Source organism: Saccopteryx leptura, chromosome 13 (assembly GCF_036850995.1).
Source record: "Saccopteryx leptura isolate mSacLep1 chromosome 13, mSacLep1_pri_phased_curated, whole genome shotgun sequence".
In the NCBI taxonomy this organism is placed as follows: Eukaryota; Metazoa; Chordata; class Mammalia; order Chiroptera; family Emballonuridae; genus Saccopteryx; species Saccopteryx leptura.
In genome coordinates this window covers 10432140-10452866 of record NC_089515.1, presented here as the reverse complement: position 1 = coordinate 10452866, position 20727 = coordinate 10432140, and the positions used below count along the sequence as shown (strand labels likewise).

Genomic DNA, 20727 nt, shown 5'->3' with positions numbered 1-20727 from the left:
CTCTCCATCCCAACACGCTGCCAGGGGTGGCCAACGCGAGAGGGCACGCAAGATCATTCAAGGAGCAAGCCACCACCTGTATTAATATCAGCTTCAGACCAGGCACGAGGCAGAGAAAATATCAAGTAAAGGATTTGAGACTGTTTCCGAGAACTGGCTCAGGAAATGGAACGCAGCTGGAGGGACAGCGAATGACTCTGCAGAGCAAGAACAAGCCTAAGCACCTGCACCTCGGGGCGGGGGAGGGAGTGCCAACGAGAAATGTCCAAAAACGGCAGGAACTCGGGCGTCGGGTACCCCAGATGGAAGGGAGGAGGAGGGCAGCAGAAAGAAGCCAATGGACCCCAAGGCCCCCCAACTCGGAGCACTCGGGCGGTCATCTCCCTCCTCTCCCCCTGCCTCGGACTGGAGTTTTCTTCTCTGAAGAAACTGACAGGGAAGCTGCAACTCAGCAGCGTGGAGCAGAGGGCAGGCATGGGTGCCCTCTGAGCAGGAGGGGTAAGTGCAGTTCTGCACACAATGCCCCAGCCAATCCTCCCCGATCCAGCGGATTGGAGATGGGCTTAGTTTATAGACGTGGTATCAAGCTTGTGGCCACCAGCAAGCAACCGGAGGGTCTAGAGAAAACAAACCAACAAAAGCATACAAAATTCAATGCAAGGATTTAAAAATTAAGTTGAGACCTCCAAAGAATAGCAGAAACCAAAAGCCAAAGAGATTTTTAAAAATAATGGTCATAGCTCTCGGTTCCTGAGATTAGCATTAGAGGAGAGAGGAGAAAAGAGAGCAGAGAAAGGCCACGTGGAGGAGGCCACGAGAAGCAGCCAAGATGGCGGAGTGCTGAGGGAGAAGCCAGTTTGTGCAGAGTTCGTGCAGAGAGAAGGAGATGGGGAACAGAGGTTGGCTGAGACGAGGTGTGAAGACGGTCTTTGGGTGCAGAATCCCCATCTTCTCAGATAGCCGGCCATCTGAATAAAGTGCCCATAAAGATTTTTTTAAAAATGGTCATAATAATAATAACAATAACATAAGAGCACTTTCCAGAACTATACATTTCCAGGTGGAAAGGCTCCCTAAGGCTCTAGCCAGGTGGCTTAGAGGGTAGAGCATCGTCCCCACGCGCTGAGGTCACAGGTTCAATCCCTGGTCAGGGCATGTATGAGAAGCAGACAATGAGTGCACAACTAAACAGAACGAGTTAATGCTTCTCCCTCTCTCTCTCTCTCTCTCTCTTCTTCTTCTTCTTCTTCTTTCTCTCTCTCTCTCAAATATATGGGGGGGAAAAAGGCTCCCTAACATGCCCACACAATGAATGAACCCAACCCCCTCCAAAGCCTCTAACTAGACAGTTTTAGAATACTGGTGATGAGAAGAAGATCCTATACTATTCGAGACAGAAAAAAGGCAAAGAAAACAAATCAGCTTCCCCATAAAAATACTCTTAACAGAGACGAAGGCAATGGAACAATGTCTTTAAATTTCTGAGTGAGTTTCAACCCAGGATTCATTCAACTCTGTGCTGTCAGATTATCAATGAAGTGGGAGAGTAGGGGAGAAATCACATTTTCATTCAACAAGATCTTTAAACGTCTACCTGCCACATCCCCTTTCTGAAGAGACTAATGCGGGCCGGCGCCACCACAGTGAGCGAATGGCTGCAAACAGAGGACCCGAGTCCAGGACGCAGGAGGAGCAAAGGGGGTGGCCAGTGGTGGCAAAGGCAGGCCTGGGAGCCGTGGTCAGAGGGCCCCAGGAGGACTGTCCCCAGGTGAACCTGGACTGCAACCATGAGCTGAGAGGCTACGAAAAGAAAAGAAAAAATGGTGCAAGAAGAAAAACGGAACCGTAGCATCTTCTTTGGCTCAGCAGCAAAAAACAGTATTTTCATAAAGAAAACGTAGTAGACAGGTATGTAAGTGAAACCTCGGTTAGAGTAAGAGGAAGTTTATAGCTAAGATCTAAAAACGATAAATTCAGCAGGGTAGAAACGAAGACACTAGGCTGGCCCAACACTATATACCGGTCGGGTTCGGCCTAGATCCGGCCTAGACCCCACGCTCAAGTCCACATCGAAAGGCCAAAGTTGGAAAGACACAGCCCAAACCAAAGGTAGCGTGAGCTCAGGGGGGTTCTGAGGGGTGAAGGGAGCAGCCCTTCTCACTGCAGCCACTTGTGAATGAATGCATTTCATCTGAGGAGAACGTAGGTCACTTTTGGATCTTTAAATACTTTTCTGTTTTAACTAAAGAAGATAGTGTGTTTCTGCCTTTTAGGAAAGCCTTTACTATTTCTTTAAATAAGAATATCAAACCCTCTAAAATCCTGGATCAAGTTTTAGTGTTAAGTAAAATACAATACAAATAGTAGATACGACAGACTGCCCCAAAACTCTGTTGACTCTAAAAGGTATTACTATATTTAAGGACCGGTGCAAGCCGCTCTCCGAGTGAGAATTATCAGAAACCGTGAGGCACCCACCACTTCCCCAGCCCCACTCTGTTTGGTTTTTACAAGTCTGTACAGACTGCCATGTCCCTTTTAATCCTTGTCACACAGTAGCCTGGCCCAACGTGCACGTGCTGAGGGATAGACGAATGGATGAATGAATTCGGGGTGATCAGAGAATACACACCTTGTTGGAGCTGGATTTTTTTTTTTTGGACGTTTTATAAAACATAAACGCTGCTTTGTTTTAGAAGATAGATATATCTCGCGTGTTAATTCACGGGGAAGAGGCACTGGACAGAAAATGTTAAACCGTAAAGAAAGAGCAAAGGGAGGGACCTGCTCTGAATGCTGATTGCTGGATGAGAACAGCTGGAAGGGGCTACCACCCCAGGAGCCCCAAGGAGGGCGGGGTGGGGGCACCACCCTCCCACGTTTCTGAAGCCCCAGCATCCACCATAAATGCAGGGTACCAAGACCCTCCGAAACCGAGGGGCTGCTTTCCTGCCAGCCAGGGGGCGAGTCACAGCCCAGGGAGCACAGTAGACACAGCACTGTTTGGAGGCTCTGAGTGTACGAGCCCAACAGCATGGACGCATGCTCATCTGTCAAGTCCAAGGGTGCAGCAAAGTGAGAGGAAGAGAGGCTTGGCCCCCACCCACAGCGAGTCCTCAGGGGTCGGCTGGCCTGAGGGGAATGAGCTGGAAGTCCCAGCACTGACAAGACACTTGGACACTGGAGAGAAGACCGACAGAGGCCTCAAACCTTATGGAACCTGCATGACACAGGGACAAGCAAACAATACAGAAGATAAACAAAGACATTCTACAAGAGACCAGAGACATGGCAAGTGCTAAGGAGCGATCTGGCTAGATAAACCTAGTAAAAGAATGGAAATCAAACCAGCACAGGTCCCATCTAAAGTAACAGAAGCAAAAGTGATATTCACGTGGATCCCACAACCGCCTTCGTCCACTGCAGAGATAAACCCTCAAACAGCTCCAGATGCAATAAGACTTATTGAGAAATTCAGCAGGCTGACCCCCCGCACCCCCTGTATGTCCTGCTCCTCCTCCGCTTTCCTAAATTAGTGACTTCGGACTTAACTGGTTTTACTTCCCTTGCCGCCAGACCAACTAGAGAATTCACAGGCCCTGGAGTCAGAGATCTGGTCTGCATCCCAGCTCTGTCAGCACCAAGCTGGCCTTGGACAAGCTGCTGCTTCACCTGTCCCCCCACAGCTGCGGGGAGGGTGGGAGGGGCCACGAGGCTCACCCAGACAGGTCTGGGCTCCGAGGGGTCCCCTGGATGCTTCCTACCTTCCAGCACCGGCTGCATTCTCAGGCAGTTGACAGTGAGGCAGCATTCAGGACCCTGCAGCAATCAGCAGGCACACTCCAGGCTAAGGACACAGACTTTCAAGGAGTCATAGTCTGGGTGTCACGGGTGGGCTGGCTGCCAAGGGCAGCTGCCACATTCTGGAAGCTTTGTCTGTAGGCTATGGATGGGCCAATGCAGCCCACCCCACATGGCTTTTTTTTTCTTTTTTTTTTTTTTAGCGAGAGAGGCTGAGAGATGGACAGACAGGGACAGACAGGAAGGGAGAGAGATGAGAAGCATCAATTCTTTGTTGCAGCTCCCTAATTATTCACTGATTGCTTTTTCATATGTGCCTTGATGGGGGGGGGGGGCTACAGCAGAGCAAGTGACCCCTTGCTCAAGCCAGCAACCTTGGGCTCAAGCCAGCGACCTATGGGCTCAAGCCAGTGACCCTGCGCACAAGCTGGTGAGTCTGCGGTCAAGCCAGATGATGCTGCACTCAAGCCGGTAACCTCGGGGTTTCAAACCTGGGTCCTCTGCATCCCAGTCTGATGCTCTATCTGCTGCGCCATCGCCAGGTTAGGCCCACATGGCTTTTTCAGTGTTCACCTGGGCACCCAGGGTCTCCAAGTGTGCCCCACCTGCCTGCCGGTCTCCTGCATAGCAGAGCCGGGCCGCAGAGCAGAGCCGAGCACAACCCTCCAGCCATCTGGCCTTCCTCCAGCTCTTCTGTCCAGGAACTCTTCCCCACGTGCTGTCCCCTCTTCGGGAACATGACCCCAGCCCCAAACTTCACTTCAGGTGTCAGCTTAACAGTAACTTCCCTTGGGGGCTTTCCCAACGGCCCACCGCCTATGCTCCACAGAACCGGCACTTCCCGTTTCTAGACTCGCCACGCTGGCAGAGGCTTGCCAAGCGACTTCCCCTCCCGATGCCTATTCCCCAAAGAAGCTCATCTGCCCCATCCCCGTCCCCGTGTGTCTCCCGTGCTCTTCACAAGGGCTGGTCCCGGGCAGGCGCTCCACAGAGATCTGGGGAACTCAGCTGAACTGAAGGACACTCCTGCACGTTATGCAGAGTGCTGGTGCAAGCCCAGCTTGGCCGAGGTTTCTCCAGTGAAGGGGTGGGCCCACCGGTAGGCCTCTCTCACCCCCAACATCCTAGCTCTCCGAAGCAGCTCCCCACCCCCACCCCCTGCTCTCTGAGGCCAGGGATTAGAAGCCAGCAAGAGTAAATGCCTACGGCCCCACCCTGGGTGGCTTTCTAGGCTGACCCAGGAAATTCAAGCTACAGGGAACCTATCTCAGAATCCACTCCTGCCCTACGGAGAGAAAGGCCACATTGCTGCATCTCAGGGAAAGTGTGTCTGAGTCCAAAAAAGCCTCTGAATAAACCAGTGATGAACATTTTCCAAGCTGCTGTCGGCAAACACGTAAGGACCGCTGGCCTCGTGGACGCCAGCTTTCGGAGACGGACGCTTCAACAGCCGACAGCCCACAGGCCACTTCTGCCCACGGCTGTGTTTTGTTTGGCAGGCAAGGTTTTACATTTTTTAAAAAATAATTAGTTCTAACCCTCATAAAATTGGACGGGTTCACATAAGAATGCACATATCCAGCTTCTCTGGAGAACTAGGCAGCACTGGGCTGAAGATGGGAGATGCCTTAGGAAGAAAGGCCCCTCCGGGTTCTGGGGACAAGGGTGGGCAAGCGAAGACCTCGGTGGGCAGGACTGGAAGCAGGGAAAGCCTAGACAGCCACAGACCCGAAGTGTTCCCTGCCAAAGTCAGCTCAACTCCCAGCTGTGGCACCTGGAGGCAGGGCAGCTGCCCCCTGATGACCCCAATCCCCACCACTCCCTACAGCCTCACACCAAAAGCCGCACTCACGTATGTTACATTACCAGACCCCATAGGCATTTAGCTAGTCGCCTCTTAGAAGTCCGCAGGCACAGCCTCGTAACCACCCCTAACCCGCAGGCCTCCTTCCCCCTGACCTCCACCACCTCCCCTCTACCCAGCTCTCAATGGCGGAAATACTGGCTGACGCTGGAATTGGAGGCTACCCCCTGCAAAGAGCACACATCTGTCCGGGAGAACAGTCAGAAACCTTGGTTGTGGAACGCCTGCCAACTACGGGATGTTTCGTGAAGATACCGTGAATAACTGACGACCATCTGAGGCACGTGGCTTTCGTCACCACAACTGCTGATCATTCTACCTGCACAAAAGGCCGACGCGTTGAACTCCAGGGTCAGTGTCCTCCTAACTTATTCACGAAGAAAAAGAAAATCGCACCCTGGCCGGTTGGCTCAGTGGTAGAGCGTCGGCCTGGCGTGCAAAAGTCCTGGGTTCGATTCCCGGCCAGGGCACACAGGAGAAGCGCCCATCTGCTTCTCCACCCCTCCCCCTCTCCTTCCTCTCTGTTTCTCTCTTCCCCTCCCGCAGCCGAGGCTCCATTGGAGCAAAGATGGCCCGGGCGCTGGGGATGGCTCCTTGGCCTCTGCCCCAGGCGCTAGAGTGGCTCTGGTCGCGACAGAGCGACACCCCGGAGGGGCAGAGCATCGCCCCCTGGTGGGCGTGCCGGGTGGATCCTGGTCGGGCGCATGTGGGAGTCTGTCTGACTTTCTCTCCCCGTTTCTAGCTTCAGAAAAAAAAAGAAAATCACCCACGATGATAAACTCTCAGTGACATAAACTGTTATTTTTACTTTAACATTTGTCTGTTTGCGTAGCTCCATTAAACAAGGATTAACACCCTCCTTTTAAAATTACGGATATTTGAGCAACGCAAGATACCTAATCTGCTGCACCTATGTCTTATCCCCAAAACCAGTGTAGAACAGATTTCTCTTGGCAATTTCAGTATACACTGGAAAGGCAGCTGTAAATTTATAAGGAAAGATTAGAAAAAAATGATGATGGAGCACATGATTACAAAGAGAAATAAATACCTGCTTCTTATCTTGCGTTTTCTTAAAATCTTCACATGCTAGCCAAAATAAAACATTTTCTTCACTGAACTCCTTTTTTAAAAATTCCTATGGACAGAGAGAAGAAAAAATATAAAACAGTATTCTACTTAAAAAACGAACAAATAATGCATTTCCCTCATTTCCCTTCAAGGACTGATTTGGCAAAATCCGAAAGACAAGCATGAAAAAAACACCACCCTAAAACACAAAGGTTATGTTTAATGTTAAAGCTAGAATTTCATGTGCATTTGAGCTGAATGTCTTTGACATTGTAAGGACGAGGAAAGATGAAGCGAGCGTCTCCTCACAACGCTAAGCGGACAATAAATCACCAAGAAGTAAATTAAAGTGGAAGATATATTAGTTCCTTCCAGACATTGTTTAAACCAAGAACATTCCTCCAAAATCAGGCCCATTTTTTTTAAACAAAACAAAACGTATTAACCATGTCCAAAAACATCATGATGAAAACTATTTTAAGTTGGAGGTCTCTATTTTTCTCTTTTGGCAGATGTTGGGGGTGCGTGGCATGGGAAAGCGTCTTCCATGAGATCTAGGCAGAGCTCACAGTGGCCTGGTGTGTCCAGAAATGTTAGCAGCCCTGCCTGCCACTCCCTCCCTGGGTGCCGAAGGACCAACAGCCGGACGGCTTCTGCTGGCCTGATCCCAGACATACGGACAGATTTCAGCGGAACCCAGGCAGAGATAGGGCATTCTTCAAATTCACACGTGCTCCTTCTAACTGACACCTGGGGTTGCTGCTGGCCAAAAAAGTTATTTCTAGGCAGCACCGATGCTTCCCCATCCATCTTCCTCCTCCTGCGGAGTTCAACTTCACTTTGCCAGCTGCTGTCTAGCCCAGTGTTTTTAAATCTTCATACATCAGGGTGGTTAACCCTTTCACAGACTGGCACAAAATTTCCGGTGGACCGGCGCCAGTCTGTGGACCAGCAGCTGAAAACCATGGGTCTAGCCCAGGGGTCCCCAAACTTTTTACACAGGGGGCCAGTTCACTGTCCCTCAGACCGTTGGAGGGCCAGACTATAAAAAAACTATGAACAAATCCCTATGCACAACTGCACATATCTTATTTTAAAGTAAAAAAACAAAATGAGAACAAATACAATATTTAAAATAAAGAACAAGTAAATTTAAATCAACAAACTGACCAGTATTTCAATGGGAACTATGCTCCTCTCACCGACCACCAATGAAAGAGGTGCCCCTATGGGAAGTGTGGTGGGGGCCGGATAAATGGCCTCAGGGGGCCGTAGTTTGGGGACCCCTGGTCTAGCCTGTCTCGCTTTGTTAATAATCCTAACACACAAAAGAACAAACCTTCACCGCAGAGAGGCCCAGACCACTGCTCCCAGATGTCAGAGTGGGACAGTCTGTCAATCCTGTCAATGAACACAGAATCTACTCCGCATCGCCCCCCCCCCCCAGCTATATGAAACCCAGAAACGGTCTGTGCGTGACCCTCGCTGCTGGCCGCAGCTACCAGAAAACCTTTCCATCTGGGCATTGACAAGTAAGAAGCTCTTATTTTCGCGTTGGGACAGACAGCATTAAAACTGGCTCATGCTTCCCCCACACCTATCTAAATGTCTTCACGTGTCAAATCAATCCCGTCAACAATGAAAAAGGCAAACCCGAAATCTTTTCACGCCTTCTGGGTCTTCGAGCAGATTCTCCAGAGAGGCCGCCCATTTGGCCGTGCTCTTGGGGGTCTGGTGGCTGCTGCTGGAACTCCCGTCATTGTCATGGATGTCTGCAAGGAAAGTTTAGACTGTGTACGTGGTCCAAAGATACCATCATTTAAAAACATCCGCATAGAATGGTTATCATCATCGTCATCATCATTGTGGCTAACATATATTAAGTTAGCTGCCAGACTCTATCCTAGGCGCTTAACCCAGTGAACTCATTTGAGTCCTGACAACAAACAACCTTATGAACTAGGTGCTACCATTCTCTCCATTTTACAGATGAGGAAAACTGAGGCTTAGAGCGATGAAAGGACCCGTCATTTCCCGCCAGTCTCCTTACACCCTTCCCCTGCCTTATCCACTGGTCAAGTGCAGGCAGCCCACAAGTCTCACTCAATCCCTCCTCCCAGGCACCTGGCTTAACAGAGACTCCTTCCCCATTGCACTTTCCGCACCATCTTATAATTATGCTGAGTTGTAACTCTGCGCAACTGACGCCCACTTGTCTGAAGGCTCCCGTACATCCTTATCTGATATCTCCAGCAGGTAGCTCAATGCCTGGCACACAAATCAAAGTATATACCAGGGTCAGGACGGCGCAAGGGAGGCTCTGGCTGCAGGTGCAGAATTTGAGGGGGTTGTCAAAAACTCAGGCATCAAGATAAATATTTTCATGCAATATTTTGAAAAATAAAAATTAATGCAAAAGACCACAATTTTAAATAAAGACAGGATTGTTACTACTAACTGGGTCCAGGGAACCTCCAACCAGTAGAAGGAAGTTAACACAAACATGTCACATTCTACAGAATTTGGCCCTTTCCTGGAGTCCAGGGAGAACCATGAAATGTCACTTGGGATGGACCCATGTTCCAAACCCAGTTTGGCCCATTCAAACTGTGTGACCATAGGCTGTTGCATTCGAAATAAAGGTAATCAATCCCCTTACATTTCGGGTTATCCAACAAATAGTTCCTCTCTCCCTTTCCTTAAAATAATGAATTAGCGAGTGAACTATTTTTATAGCTAATACTTTTTTTCTCCGTTACTTTATTTTTCAAAATAGAGACATGATTCTATAAAGATCAGTTTCAATCTAGGAGGAAATAAGCTTTTAATTAAGACATCGGCCAAATCGGGGGAACACTTTGTAAAGTATATGACTCTCTAACCACTGTGCTGTGCACCTGAAACTAATATGGAATAATATTGAATGTAAACTGTAATTGAAAATAATAATAATAATAAAATAAACCAGCCAAGCAAATCACTTTAAAAGGATACATGAAAAAGTCTTATAAATATTAACTGCTGCAAATAACTAGGGGCCATACAATTTTAAGGGTTTGAGGGGAGAGCGTTGTATCAGAACACATTGGAATTAATAGTAATTCAGCTTCTGTGACCTCTTATGTTCTATTGGGGTTCAAACACACACTCACTTCTCAAGCAGCTGAGACTCCATCTCCCAGCATCTGGGAAAACTACCTGGATTTTAGACATTCTCTGGCTGACTCGGGCTAAATAAAGCAGAAGCCAGAACCCCGGCAGAAGGCTGTTTCAATACGCATGGGCGATGGAGCACGCAAGGGCATGACTTGGGACAAATCCATCCCTTTAATCGAGAAGCAAACTCACTCGAACACATCACAAACACAAACGGATCTGACGCTTCCCCAAAGTGAGTCTTCAGTTCACGGACACTCGTTTCTGCTCTCTTTGCAAATGCTAGCTAGAATGGCAAGCCTCGGGACGCGGAATTTCTTTCCAAAGAAGTGTAAATCAAACGAAAAGATCATTCTTATAAGAAAGTTCTGCAGCAGGATTCTATCTGTCAAGCATCCCACTGGTCAACTCTCCTGTTTTTTACCTGGAGGATACAGTTTGACAGTTGACTTCATTTCTCCAGCAGATCCTCCCTTAAGTAAATAAACGTAGAGACACAAGGTCGCAGTTCCAGGAACAGTCTTAGGCAGCTGCACATCTCTCTGGCTGTTGTAGAACCACTGCTTGGGCCCTATGTTGGATTGGCCTTGATGGATTCCCAAACTCTTGACATTCTTTTCAATAATAAACCAAACCACATTTGGATTTTCACTGACATGCTATCATGCAAATAAATACACTCAGTGGATTCCCATTTACCCGAAAGAGTTGTCTGGTTCACCAGACCTTCTGGTTAACGGAGGTGAGATAGCTGTCCCCACCGCTTTTGATAGCTGCCACCTGCTCCACCCTTTATTTCATATTCTAATTATTTTGCAGGTTGGATGTCCCTGCCACCTTCCATTCAAACAGAAAGTTCCACAATTCAAAATCTGCTAATATCATCTAGTCACCTTATTTTATATAGCTTGGGAAATAAAGATCCAGAGGTTAAATGACCTATCCAATGTCACCCAGCTAAGGAAAGGCTGGATGGAAAGTGGATGTCTTTCCATTTTTTCTTCCTTCCTTCCTTGCTTCTTTTCTCTCTCTCTCTCTCTCTCTCTCTCTCTCTCTCTCTCTGTCTGTCTTAAGTGAGGGAAGGAGAGATAGTGAGACAGACTTCTGCCTGCACCCTGACCAGGATCCACCCAGAAACCCCCGTCTGGGACCGATCCTCAGCGCCTGTGGCCAATGCTCTATCCACTGAGCCAACCGGCCAGGGCCAGGATGTCTTTCAATTTTGATTAAGGCTTTTAGCTATGCCCTGTTTTCATAATCTTTTTTGATTGGTATTAATATAGATAGATGGATAGCTCTGGATGGCTCAACATTTGCAAACTCCATTTGCTAAACGGTGCCTTTCTTTTCCAAGTCATTATCCCTGACCTTCAGTGAGACTGAACAGAGGTCCACTCCGTTTGGCACTATCCTAAAGACTGCCCCTTAACTCGGGGCATTTCCGTTACTCGGGTCTGCTCCCTGCTCAGTGGACGTCTGCTGTTTTCTGATGTATGTATGTAAGAGCCTCCTACAGCTCAGTTCACTTTAAGTGTTACAATCAGTCCAATAATGATGCACGGGAGAAAGAAAGAACCTTTCTCCACAGCTAGCGGTTTACTATCTGGGCTTAAGAACAAAGCAAAACCCAGCTTCCCAACTCCTGGCATTCGGAGCCACAAAGGTCCCATGCTCTTCTTTCCTTTTTCCTTGATAGAAGTTTCCAGATGCCCAGGTGGAAAAAAAAGTTATACCTGTTTCTCAAGCAGCTTTAAGAACCCACGCTGGTAACTGGTTGTTGGGGTAACGCTTATTTCCAGTTTGTCTGGCTCTGTTTACCTTTTGTTGTTGTTTAGTTCAATTGTAAAACATTTCTGTCATGAAAAAAAAATGGTTTTATACTTCTTGGGCTCTTGCAAGCATTTCAGACCTTCAGAGTTTTGCAGACACAATACTTATTTTTCAATAAGTTTATCTGCAGATTAATCTGTCACTAACTAATAATAAACACGTTGTTTACAATGTTCTGGGTATTGTTCTGAGTTTTTTTTACATAGGTTATATCATTCAGTTTTCATAGTGACCCCCTCTTCACAGGTGAGAAAACTGAGACACAGTAACTTGCCAAGTCGCCCAGCTGGGAAAATGGGAGTCATGGTCAAGCCCAGACAGTCTTCAGAGCGCATGCCCTTTGCCATGAGGCTCTACTGTCATTTTTATTTTTTATATCTGCTGATCTTCACACTCACAGAGGCCAGAACAGGACGGCCTTGAAGAGATAACAAGTACACCCTGGGGGAAGACTGAGAAAACTGGGTGAGCGTCCAAGTCCGTGCAGACAGAAACTCCTCTCAGGCCACGCCAGACTCACCCCGCACGCAAACACGTCCATACGCTTCCCACTTACATTGATGCTGCTCTGCAAGGCTCCTGGCCCCAGGAAAAGCCATTATTTCAAAGACGGCGGGCGCAGCGTCCCGGTGCAGATGGCTGGGGCTGGGGTGCTCGCAGCCTATTGCATCATTCATTATTTATAGATGCTATGATGTCATATCTACCAGAGACCTTCTCCACGCGTTAATTCCTTGGAAATCCATACTCAAAAGGCATCTGTAACGCTCACCAGAACTGAAGGCTTACAGTATGGATTTCTGCTAGGCGTCTGCAGGAAGGTCTGGACAGGGGTCCTGCACCGACAATGTCCCCAAATCAAATAACGTTTTAGTAAAAAATCAGCGTCCTCAACAGCAGGGTCAACTTACATCCTCAAAGGATCTGTCCCAAGTACCCCTAAAACTCACAGCATATTAACGAAAATAAACTCAACATTCAAGCCCAGGGAAAGGCAAAAATGTTAACCCTAAGTTCTAAAGTGGTTTGCTACGACACACTCACACGCATGCAACACGCACATGCCCACATACCACACTTCTTGAAAATACTCAAGGAAGGTAGATACTCCACAAAACTTATTTAAAAACCCAGATCACTTATATATACCGCATCAAACATATTACATTAAAAAAAAAAGTCATCCCAACGTAGACGCAGCAAATCTGGTGATCTGTGTAAGGTTCCAGAGAAACTGGGTCATGGAAACACTCTATCTTTTATCTAAATATCACTTAAGTGTTTATCGGCCCCAGCATCTAGTTTCTGAAAATAACTACCCGTCAGACATGCAATTCCCTGAGTGGGGAGGTTTGTGTGAACTGCAATTAGCGGAAAATAATAAAAATTAAGAAGTGCTAAGGTAATCATAATAATAGCAAGCATCAAACAGCAGGGCAGCAGGTTTGCAGGGGGGTTGGCTCAGCTCAGACACGGCGTCCTGGCAGTTTCCACGAGGTCTGGGGCCTCAAAGAAAGCCGAGTGTTCAGGCTGCGCCTCCGAAGTGCCCCGTGCACCTGTGTCTGTACACCGCACCCCTCAGGCCCTGCTCCGCCCTGCCAGCGCCTGGTGATACACAAGCCCAGGCCATCTGCCACAGGAGTGGGGCCGCTCCTTACGCTCCATGCTCTGGGGTCCACGGAGGGCGCTTCACGCAGCCCCAAGTCCACTGCCTTCTCGGAGACTCCGTGTGTGAGAACGGCCCGGGCTGCAGGCCTCCCGAGCACCCTTGGGTCCGAAGGCAAAACAAGCCTCAACATCCTCTTTTGAGTGGACTAAACAACAGATGGCCGCTGGTTTCTAGTTTCTACCAGAGGGAAGGAAATAAGAACGCCGGACTGTTATATTTGTAGCCTCCCTAGAATCCTCACTTTCTAGGCAAAGGCCCAGAAAAAATAAAACTACCCAAAAGCTCTACTCTGGGGGTGAAAGTGAAGACCCTGTCATTATGTTTTATGGTTTTTTACTTTCCAGAAGCCCCCATGCTTCCTCTGGGGACTCACATTCATGCAAAAATGTGCCCTCACTCTCCTTCTCTGTCACTCGCCCCTGCCCCTACCTCAAGGCATGTAAGTGACTTTTCCCCTCCTGTATCAGACAGGTAGACTGTGCATTTGTTGAGAGTCAGAGCTGTCTTTTTCTGACAGGCTGGGGGGCAAGGCAGAGAGGAGAATGACGCCTATAGAAATTGCTGCTGTTTAACTTCCCAACAACCCTTGGAGGTTCAGGTGAACTGTTTGGCCCATTCTACAGATGAGGAAACTGAGGCACAATGAAATGAAATAACTTGCTCCAAAGGAGCAAGCAAAGAAGCAAAAATAAGAAAGAAAAGAAAGGTGCAAAAAATGAAAGGCGGGGCCCCTTTTCTCACAAAACTTAAAATTAATTGAGAAGATGAGGCTGGGAGTTCCCAGATGGCCATCTGCCCACAATGCCATGGGCAGGTATGAAGTTTTCCTCACTGGTCCAAGAAGAAATGAGAATAAGGAAAAGGGAATATCACCCAAGTGAGCTGTGTGGATGGATGAAAGACAGTCTGGGGTTTTGGTGGTGGTGTTTTTTTAATAGATAATTATATTTACTTACATGGTGCAAAATTCAAGGGCTACAAAAGGGGGGATATCAGAACAGGTCCTCCTCGCCCCTCTCCCCACGGCCTCTCCCTATTAGAAGACTCTTGTGTACCAGAGCAGTTCCTTACATGAAATTATACCTTTCCTACTACCTGCGGTATTCAACATCCTTGCGTTTGTGGAACAATACAGACGGGTGGTGAGGGGGTTGTTCGTTAACGTCCTGTCTGGAGAAAGGAAGAAAGTAAAAAAAGAAAGACGGAAGGAAGTAAGGCAGAGAGGCAGGGCAGGAAAGAGAAAAGTCATGTCCCTATTCATTCTCTAAATATATTTTGCCCTGGCCGGTTGGCTCAGTGGATAGAGCATCAGCCCGGCATATGGACGTCCCAGGTTCTATTCCCGGTCAGGGCACACAAGAGGAGCGACCATCTGCTTCTCTCCCCCTCCCTCTTCCCCTTCCGCAGCCAGCAGCTCGACTGGTTCAAGCATCAGCCCCAGACAGGGGTTGCCGGGACCTGGTTGGGGCGCATGTGGGAGTCTATCACACTATCACAGAGAGAGAGAGGGAGAGGGAGAGAGAGAGAGGGAGAGAGGGGGGAGAGGGGGGAGAGAGAGAGGGAGAGGGAGATATTTTTGGGATATATTTATCAGATGACTAGATGGCTACTGTGTGAGGTTATGCAGGTAGCTGTGGACTTGGGTCAGAGATCTGAGGTCTCTGTCCCTTCTGAAATGGGTGGCTCTGGTCAAGTCCCTGGCCTGGGCGGCTTCTGCAGCTATCAGGGAAAGCTGAAATGGACAGGCTGCATGGCCGGGGCAGAGAGAGGTGCAAGAGCATGTTTGCTGGAGCAGGGAGGCCGGCTTTGGACAGGGGCCCCCTCAGGAGCAATGGCACAGAGGTGGGAATGTCAACCCAACCAGGGACAGAGTTGGGGTGGGGTGGGGAATGGGACTGGGCAGGGCAGATTAGGCGTCCCTGAGCACCCTGCAGATGAGACAGAAAAGCTGACCCACAGGCAGGGCCCGCGAGAGATGGGAACTTGCTTGGAAAGGAAATGTGTCCCCGGAAGTCTGCAGGGACTGTGTCACTCAAGTGGACGCGCCTGACACCCCTTATCAAGGAGCTGCTGCTGTCGCCTGCCTGGGCCCCCTCGGCGCCCACAGCCACCCCCAGGGCAGCTGTCGGGCTGGGGGAAGCTATCTGGGGGAAGCAGAAGAAACTGGTGAGAGTAAATTTAGTATAATTTAAACAGCAAGTTCCATGAGCCCAGTGTCAGGGGACTGGGGGGGTTACTCAGCCCCAGGAGGGAAGTGACTCAGTCCGCCAGGAAATGGGCACCTGTCTAGGTTTCCAAAGTTCCTAACAGTGAGGAAAGGAGACATCAGTTCAACTACAGTCAGTGAAAGTAATAAAGCAGCAAGAGCTCCCCCCCCAACATCCACAGGCCGCCATGGTGCTCAGAGCTGGCACCACAGGGTCAGCTGACCATCCTGGAATAAAATGAGACCCCTGGGCCCAGCCGGCCTCTCCATGTCCCTGCTTCACTCTCCCTGAACCCAAAGGCTGGGGCCAGTGACGTTCTGCAGGGAAAGTTTCCCCAGGGGCCGAGACTGCTCTGTTGCTGGATTGTTAAAACAAAGGCATTAAATTGCTATGTCAACTGTCATCTTTAAATAAAAACTTAAGCCCAGCAATAAATCTGAAACTGGTTCCAAAAGTTTAATGGGATAATGCATAACAGGCCCGGGAGTGGGGGTGGGGCTGAGGCCTGGCTGGCAGGTGGAGATTCCCCTGACAGGTCTCTGTCTAGTCACGGGCTGTGGCTTTGGCTTTGGCTTTACTTTTCAACTCAGCAGCCTGGCAGTTACTGTCAACAGTGCAGGTGGTTGTGGGGGGCAGGATGGGTGGGCAGAATCCGTCAGGGGTGAGAATCACCTGGGGCACTGTGGAAATGCAGTCACTCTCCCTCAAGCCTCGGTCCCCAGGACTGGACTAGGGGTCCGGATGCGCCCAGAAAGCTGCATTTCATCAAGCTCCTCCCCCCTCCCCCCATGTAGTTGGTGAGCACATTTTGAGAAAACTCGGGAAAGAGAATAAGGGAATTGCATTTGGAACCCTGGAATTCGGGGCCGGGAATGCCAAACCCTCAGCTTAAAGACACTGTCTCCAATAAGAGTCTGCTAAATAGCAAGAAATATTAGTAAAAGGCACTGGGAGGCAGGTCCCAGTAAAAGGCAGCCAGGTCCAAATTAGGAGTCCTGTAGGGGCAGAGCCTGCTTTTGTGGGGCCACTTTAAGAAAATTCATTCAATGGCCCTGGCCGGTTGGCTCAGTGGTAGAGCGTTGGTCTGGTGTGCGGGAGTCCCGGGTTCAATTCCTGGCCAGGGCACACAGGAGAGGCGCCCATCTGCTTCTCCACCCCTCCCCCTCTCCTTCCTCTGTCTCTCTCTTCCCCTCCCACAGCCAAGGCTCCATTGGAGCAAAGTTTGCCCGGGCACTGAGGATGGCTCTGTGGCCTCTGCCTCAGGCACTAGAATGGCTCTGATTGCAGCAGAACGATGCCCCAGATGGGCAGAGCATCGCCCCCTGGTGGGCATGCCAGATGGATCCCAGTCGGGCACATGCAGGAGGAGTCTGTTTGACTGCTTCCCCGTTTCCAACTTCAGAAAAATACAAAAAAATAAAATAAAATAAAAAAGAAAATTCATTCAAATCAAAAAAACAAAAAAATCAGTGCAGAGTCCCGTGGCTCACTTGGCTGGCTGCACAGTACCTCTGCCTCAGGGCTCACAGTCCCCCTGTCTCACTGGCTGGGTCTCCTTCCCCTGCTGGGTGATGACCAAACCCGCAGGACCTAATGTCCTTTCCCATCTGCGGGGCAGACTTTAAACCTAAAAAGCAAAAGGAAATCAGGCCTGTGGACACCAGGCATCCAACACCAAATCATGATTTTTAGCTACTGGTCTTTATTCAGTGACCTAACCACATTTAATCAGGCTTAAAACGCGTTATCCCGAAAGAGGTATACTCACTAGAGGCCCAAGAACTGCCCCAGATATTTCTGGGGTGCAACCTGCCCACATGGAACAGTACCCTAAAATAAAGTCCGTGACATAATTCAATTGTTCTGTTTGGAAGACTTCACACCCAAAATTATCCAAAGCAAACGATAACCTGCTCAGGGATGTTCACAGCAGCTCTATTATAACAGGAACAGGAGGGTAAAGATAACTGCGAGCCATAAGTGAGTACTTACTATGTGTCAGGCATTGTACTATGGGCTTCATATGTTTCAGTCTATTTAATCCCACAACTCTATGAAACCCACTTTTAGGGATAGGATAAATTGATGTAGAGGTGTACTGGCAAACCAGCTTTCCTAGGGGGGCAAAAACTTTTAGCATTTGCCAGTTTTCATGGTATACATGTCCGACGATAGCCAACTTCCGGCTAGGTATGGTTTAGCAAGCAGCTCCCAAATTTCCCAATAATTTAGGAGTTGGCTCACAGGTCGAATAACTTGTTCAAAGTCGGTGAATGGTAGTCGGGGTGGGAACCAGGAGTTTAACTCCAAAGTGCAGGCTCTGACTACTGCTCCACAGGTCTGTGTATATCCAACAGTAGGGAATGGCCAAAGTGAACACCCACAAGGGACTGCTTTGACCCACAGGCCACACGGCATGTTTCCCTGACCACTAAACATGCATATAAGCTCCTTACAATAACCCTCTGTGGTTCTACATTATTAGGGTTGTCTTAAATATTAAATGCAATGATTTGCATGACTTGACGGATGGGAAACCAGCTTCAATGAAGTGCTCAAAGAGAAGGAGGGAGCTATGATTATTCCATTGTGTACATCCTTATCTGCAGAGACATATAGAGGTTCCCTATCTCCTAAGCGTGTAGATGAGATTCCGGACCCGGCCAGGCCCAACCTCTCAACTGCAATGTCCCTCATAAAATGATAGTAGGTGGAAAGAGGGTAGGGACCAACACGTACACACTCTTCCTCTGCAGATGTCACTCTGGAGGTGGGAGTCAGCAGAAAAGCCTCAGAACTCAGTCAGGCAAACCTGGATTCTTCATCACCTACCGTGTGACCTGGGCCAAGTTACCTAACAGTTCCTGGAGTCCCTCCTCTGTGAAGCGATTATGACAATTCCTATCTCATACAGGGTTGTCCTAAGGGTGAGCCGGGGGAACAGACACCTAAACCCAGGTTAAGTAAGCGCTCAAAGGGGCGTAGCTATTATCACGAAGGTTGGAATCAGGGCATGGTTTCATCGTCATCGTGGTTTTTTTGTCCTATCCAGTTGCCCCAAATTGTAGCTCAGGCTGGTCCAAAGGGACGGCCAAACCGAATCCTTTGTAATGTAAGCGCCTCCCTGGCGCAAACTACAGAAGTGCCCTTCTCCACCCTGGTGTTCACGCTCCCTCTTGGCCCCCCATTTCGGCTCTGCGGTGCAGGGCAGCCCAGGCCCGGATGCCCAGTCGGATGCCCAGGATCAAGTCGTGCCTCCTCTGGGCGCCGTGTGGGCATCCTTCGCACCAACGTCGGCAGCGCGGACAGAGAACTCCAGAACCCGGGGAACCCGTGCGACGTTCTGCTTTCGGAACCTAGAGCCCATACTAAATGCAAAGTTTGGGGGTATCCTGCATCTCCTTTTCTCCCAAACAATCACTAAAAAGAAAACTGCTGTTGTTCCTCCTTTCAACCAAACTTCCTCCCCCGGAAGCCCCTGGGGCTCTGCGCTCCCGCCGCGACTGGAACCGCAGGAACGCTGGACCGCGCAGGGAGAAGTGGCGCGGACCGCCGCGGCTCTCGTCGGGGCGGCACAGCCCAGACCCGCCCGAGAACAGGCGGGAGGGAAGGATGCCCGGCGGGTCCTCGCGGCGCCTCGGGGCTCCCCGACCTCCAGCCCGCGGGCCCCGGGAGCAGCTTACCTGACGGCGGTCGCTTCCTGCTTAACCGGCTCACCGCGCGGTTGAACATCTCCGCCGGCGCCCGGGTGAGGAAGGAGGAGCAGCGCGGCCGCGCGGCGGCTGAGCGGGAGGAAGGCGAGGAGGAGGAGGAGGCTGGAGAGAGGAGGAGCCGGCTCAGCGCCGCCCCGGCGCGGCCAGCCCCCACCCAGCCACCCTCCCCACTGGACGCCGCGTGGCGCGCTCCCTGAGCCCTGCCCTCCCACCCCGGCGGGGTCCTCGCGGGCCTGCTTCGGGGTGCCAGGGCTGACCAAGGCGGACCCGCGCCGCCCGGGGTGTAGGGACCCCTACACCCGGGCGGAAGAGACCGCCCCGGGTCCCGCCCGTCCAGCTCCCGACTCCAGCGCCCACCCCTCTCCCTGCAGCCCGGAGTAACAGGCACCGCGACGCGGGCGCACAGGCAGGCGTGGACCTGGCAACCCGTGTAACGTGTCTACGCCTAACTTTCTACCCCTGTACCCGCCTCCTTATTTTCTGTGTTAGGGTTACTTGTCTTTTGGGGAGAGGGGTGCTATGCAAATTCCCCGCGGAGCGGCAGGCGGGGGTCACCTCCCAGTTCACAGACTGGGAAGCCGAGGAGGCCTCGCGGGTCTCCAAAACCCTAGTGCGGCCCATGGCCTTCGCTTCCTCGCTCTCGGGATCCAAGATCCCAGCGCTCCCGGGCCTGCCCGCCCCGCGACGCCGTGAGCGCTGGGCCTTCCCCCCGGCCGCGAATGCCGGTGGGGCGTCACCAGGGTCCTGGCTGAGGTGCCCGCGAGAGAAGTGAGCCGAGCCTCCGCGGGTGGGCGCCCTCTCCCCGGCCGCTGAAACTTGGGCGCCTTCCGCCCTTGGCCCTGAGCCCTCAGGGGCGGACCTTGGGGGAAGCCCGTGGGTTCAGGCGCAGAGCGATGCCTCTGCCCCGCACACACACTGGCCGGGGACAGTTCTCTAACTTTGGGGACACGTGGCACACCTCCTGGTGGGGTCATTGCGCTCAGTGCTCGACTGCACTCTGGTTCTGATCCTCCCCCGCCGCCAGTCACCTGCTCAGCGCCGCGCACCCCACTCTATCTAGTACATGATCTCATTTCTTCCGCAGAACATCCCAAGAAGGGATGTCATTAGTCCCATTTTCTTGAGCATTTGCCTTGCGAAGAATTGTCTTTCTGGCGAGTCTTGTTTTTCTCCTTGTGTATCTGGCTTTGTCTCTAAATTGGTCTTTATTTTTAGCTGTGTTAATTGCTATTTTTCTAAACGGCCCCCCAGTCGCCGCCCGCCCCCCTTCCACCCATCCTTTTGGAGTATTTTCACTAGTTGGCACTTTCTTTTATATCTTCTATTCTGAGCTTCCCGTTCCACTAATTTCTCCTCCCACCCTCTCGGTCCCAACTCACCCCATATCTGGCCCTAGGATTGCTTCTCATTTCTCTC

The 20727-nt window shown here is 50.4% G+C and overlaps 1 protein-coding gene across 2 annotated transcripts in view; it reads right to left on the bottom strand.

The window, feature by feature from the left end:
- RGS10 (regulator of G protein signaling 10) overlaps positions 1–19400 on the bottom strand; it is a 34915-nt gene extending 15515 nt beyond the window's left edge. Inside the window, exons 1-3 of one of the 2 annotated variants that reach the window (XM_066354984.1) lie at positions 19282–19400; positions 8390–8508; positions 6717–6803 (exon numbers count right to left, since the gene is read on the bottom strand). In XM_066354984.1, coding sequence (XP_066211081.1) covers positions 6717–6803; positions 8390–8508; positions 19282–19330 — 255 coding nt within the window. In that variant the 5' untranslated portion in view covers positions 19331–19400. Of the gene's footprint in view, positions 1–6716; positions 6804–8389; positions 8509–13380; positions 13509–19281 lie in introns of those variants that run through there. The other variant, XM_066354986.1, reaches the window with a different exon arrangement.
- Between the last annotated feature and the right edge of the window lie 1327 nt (positions 19401–20727).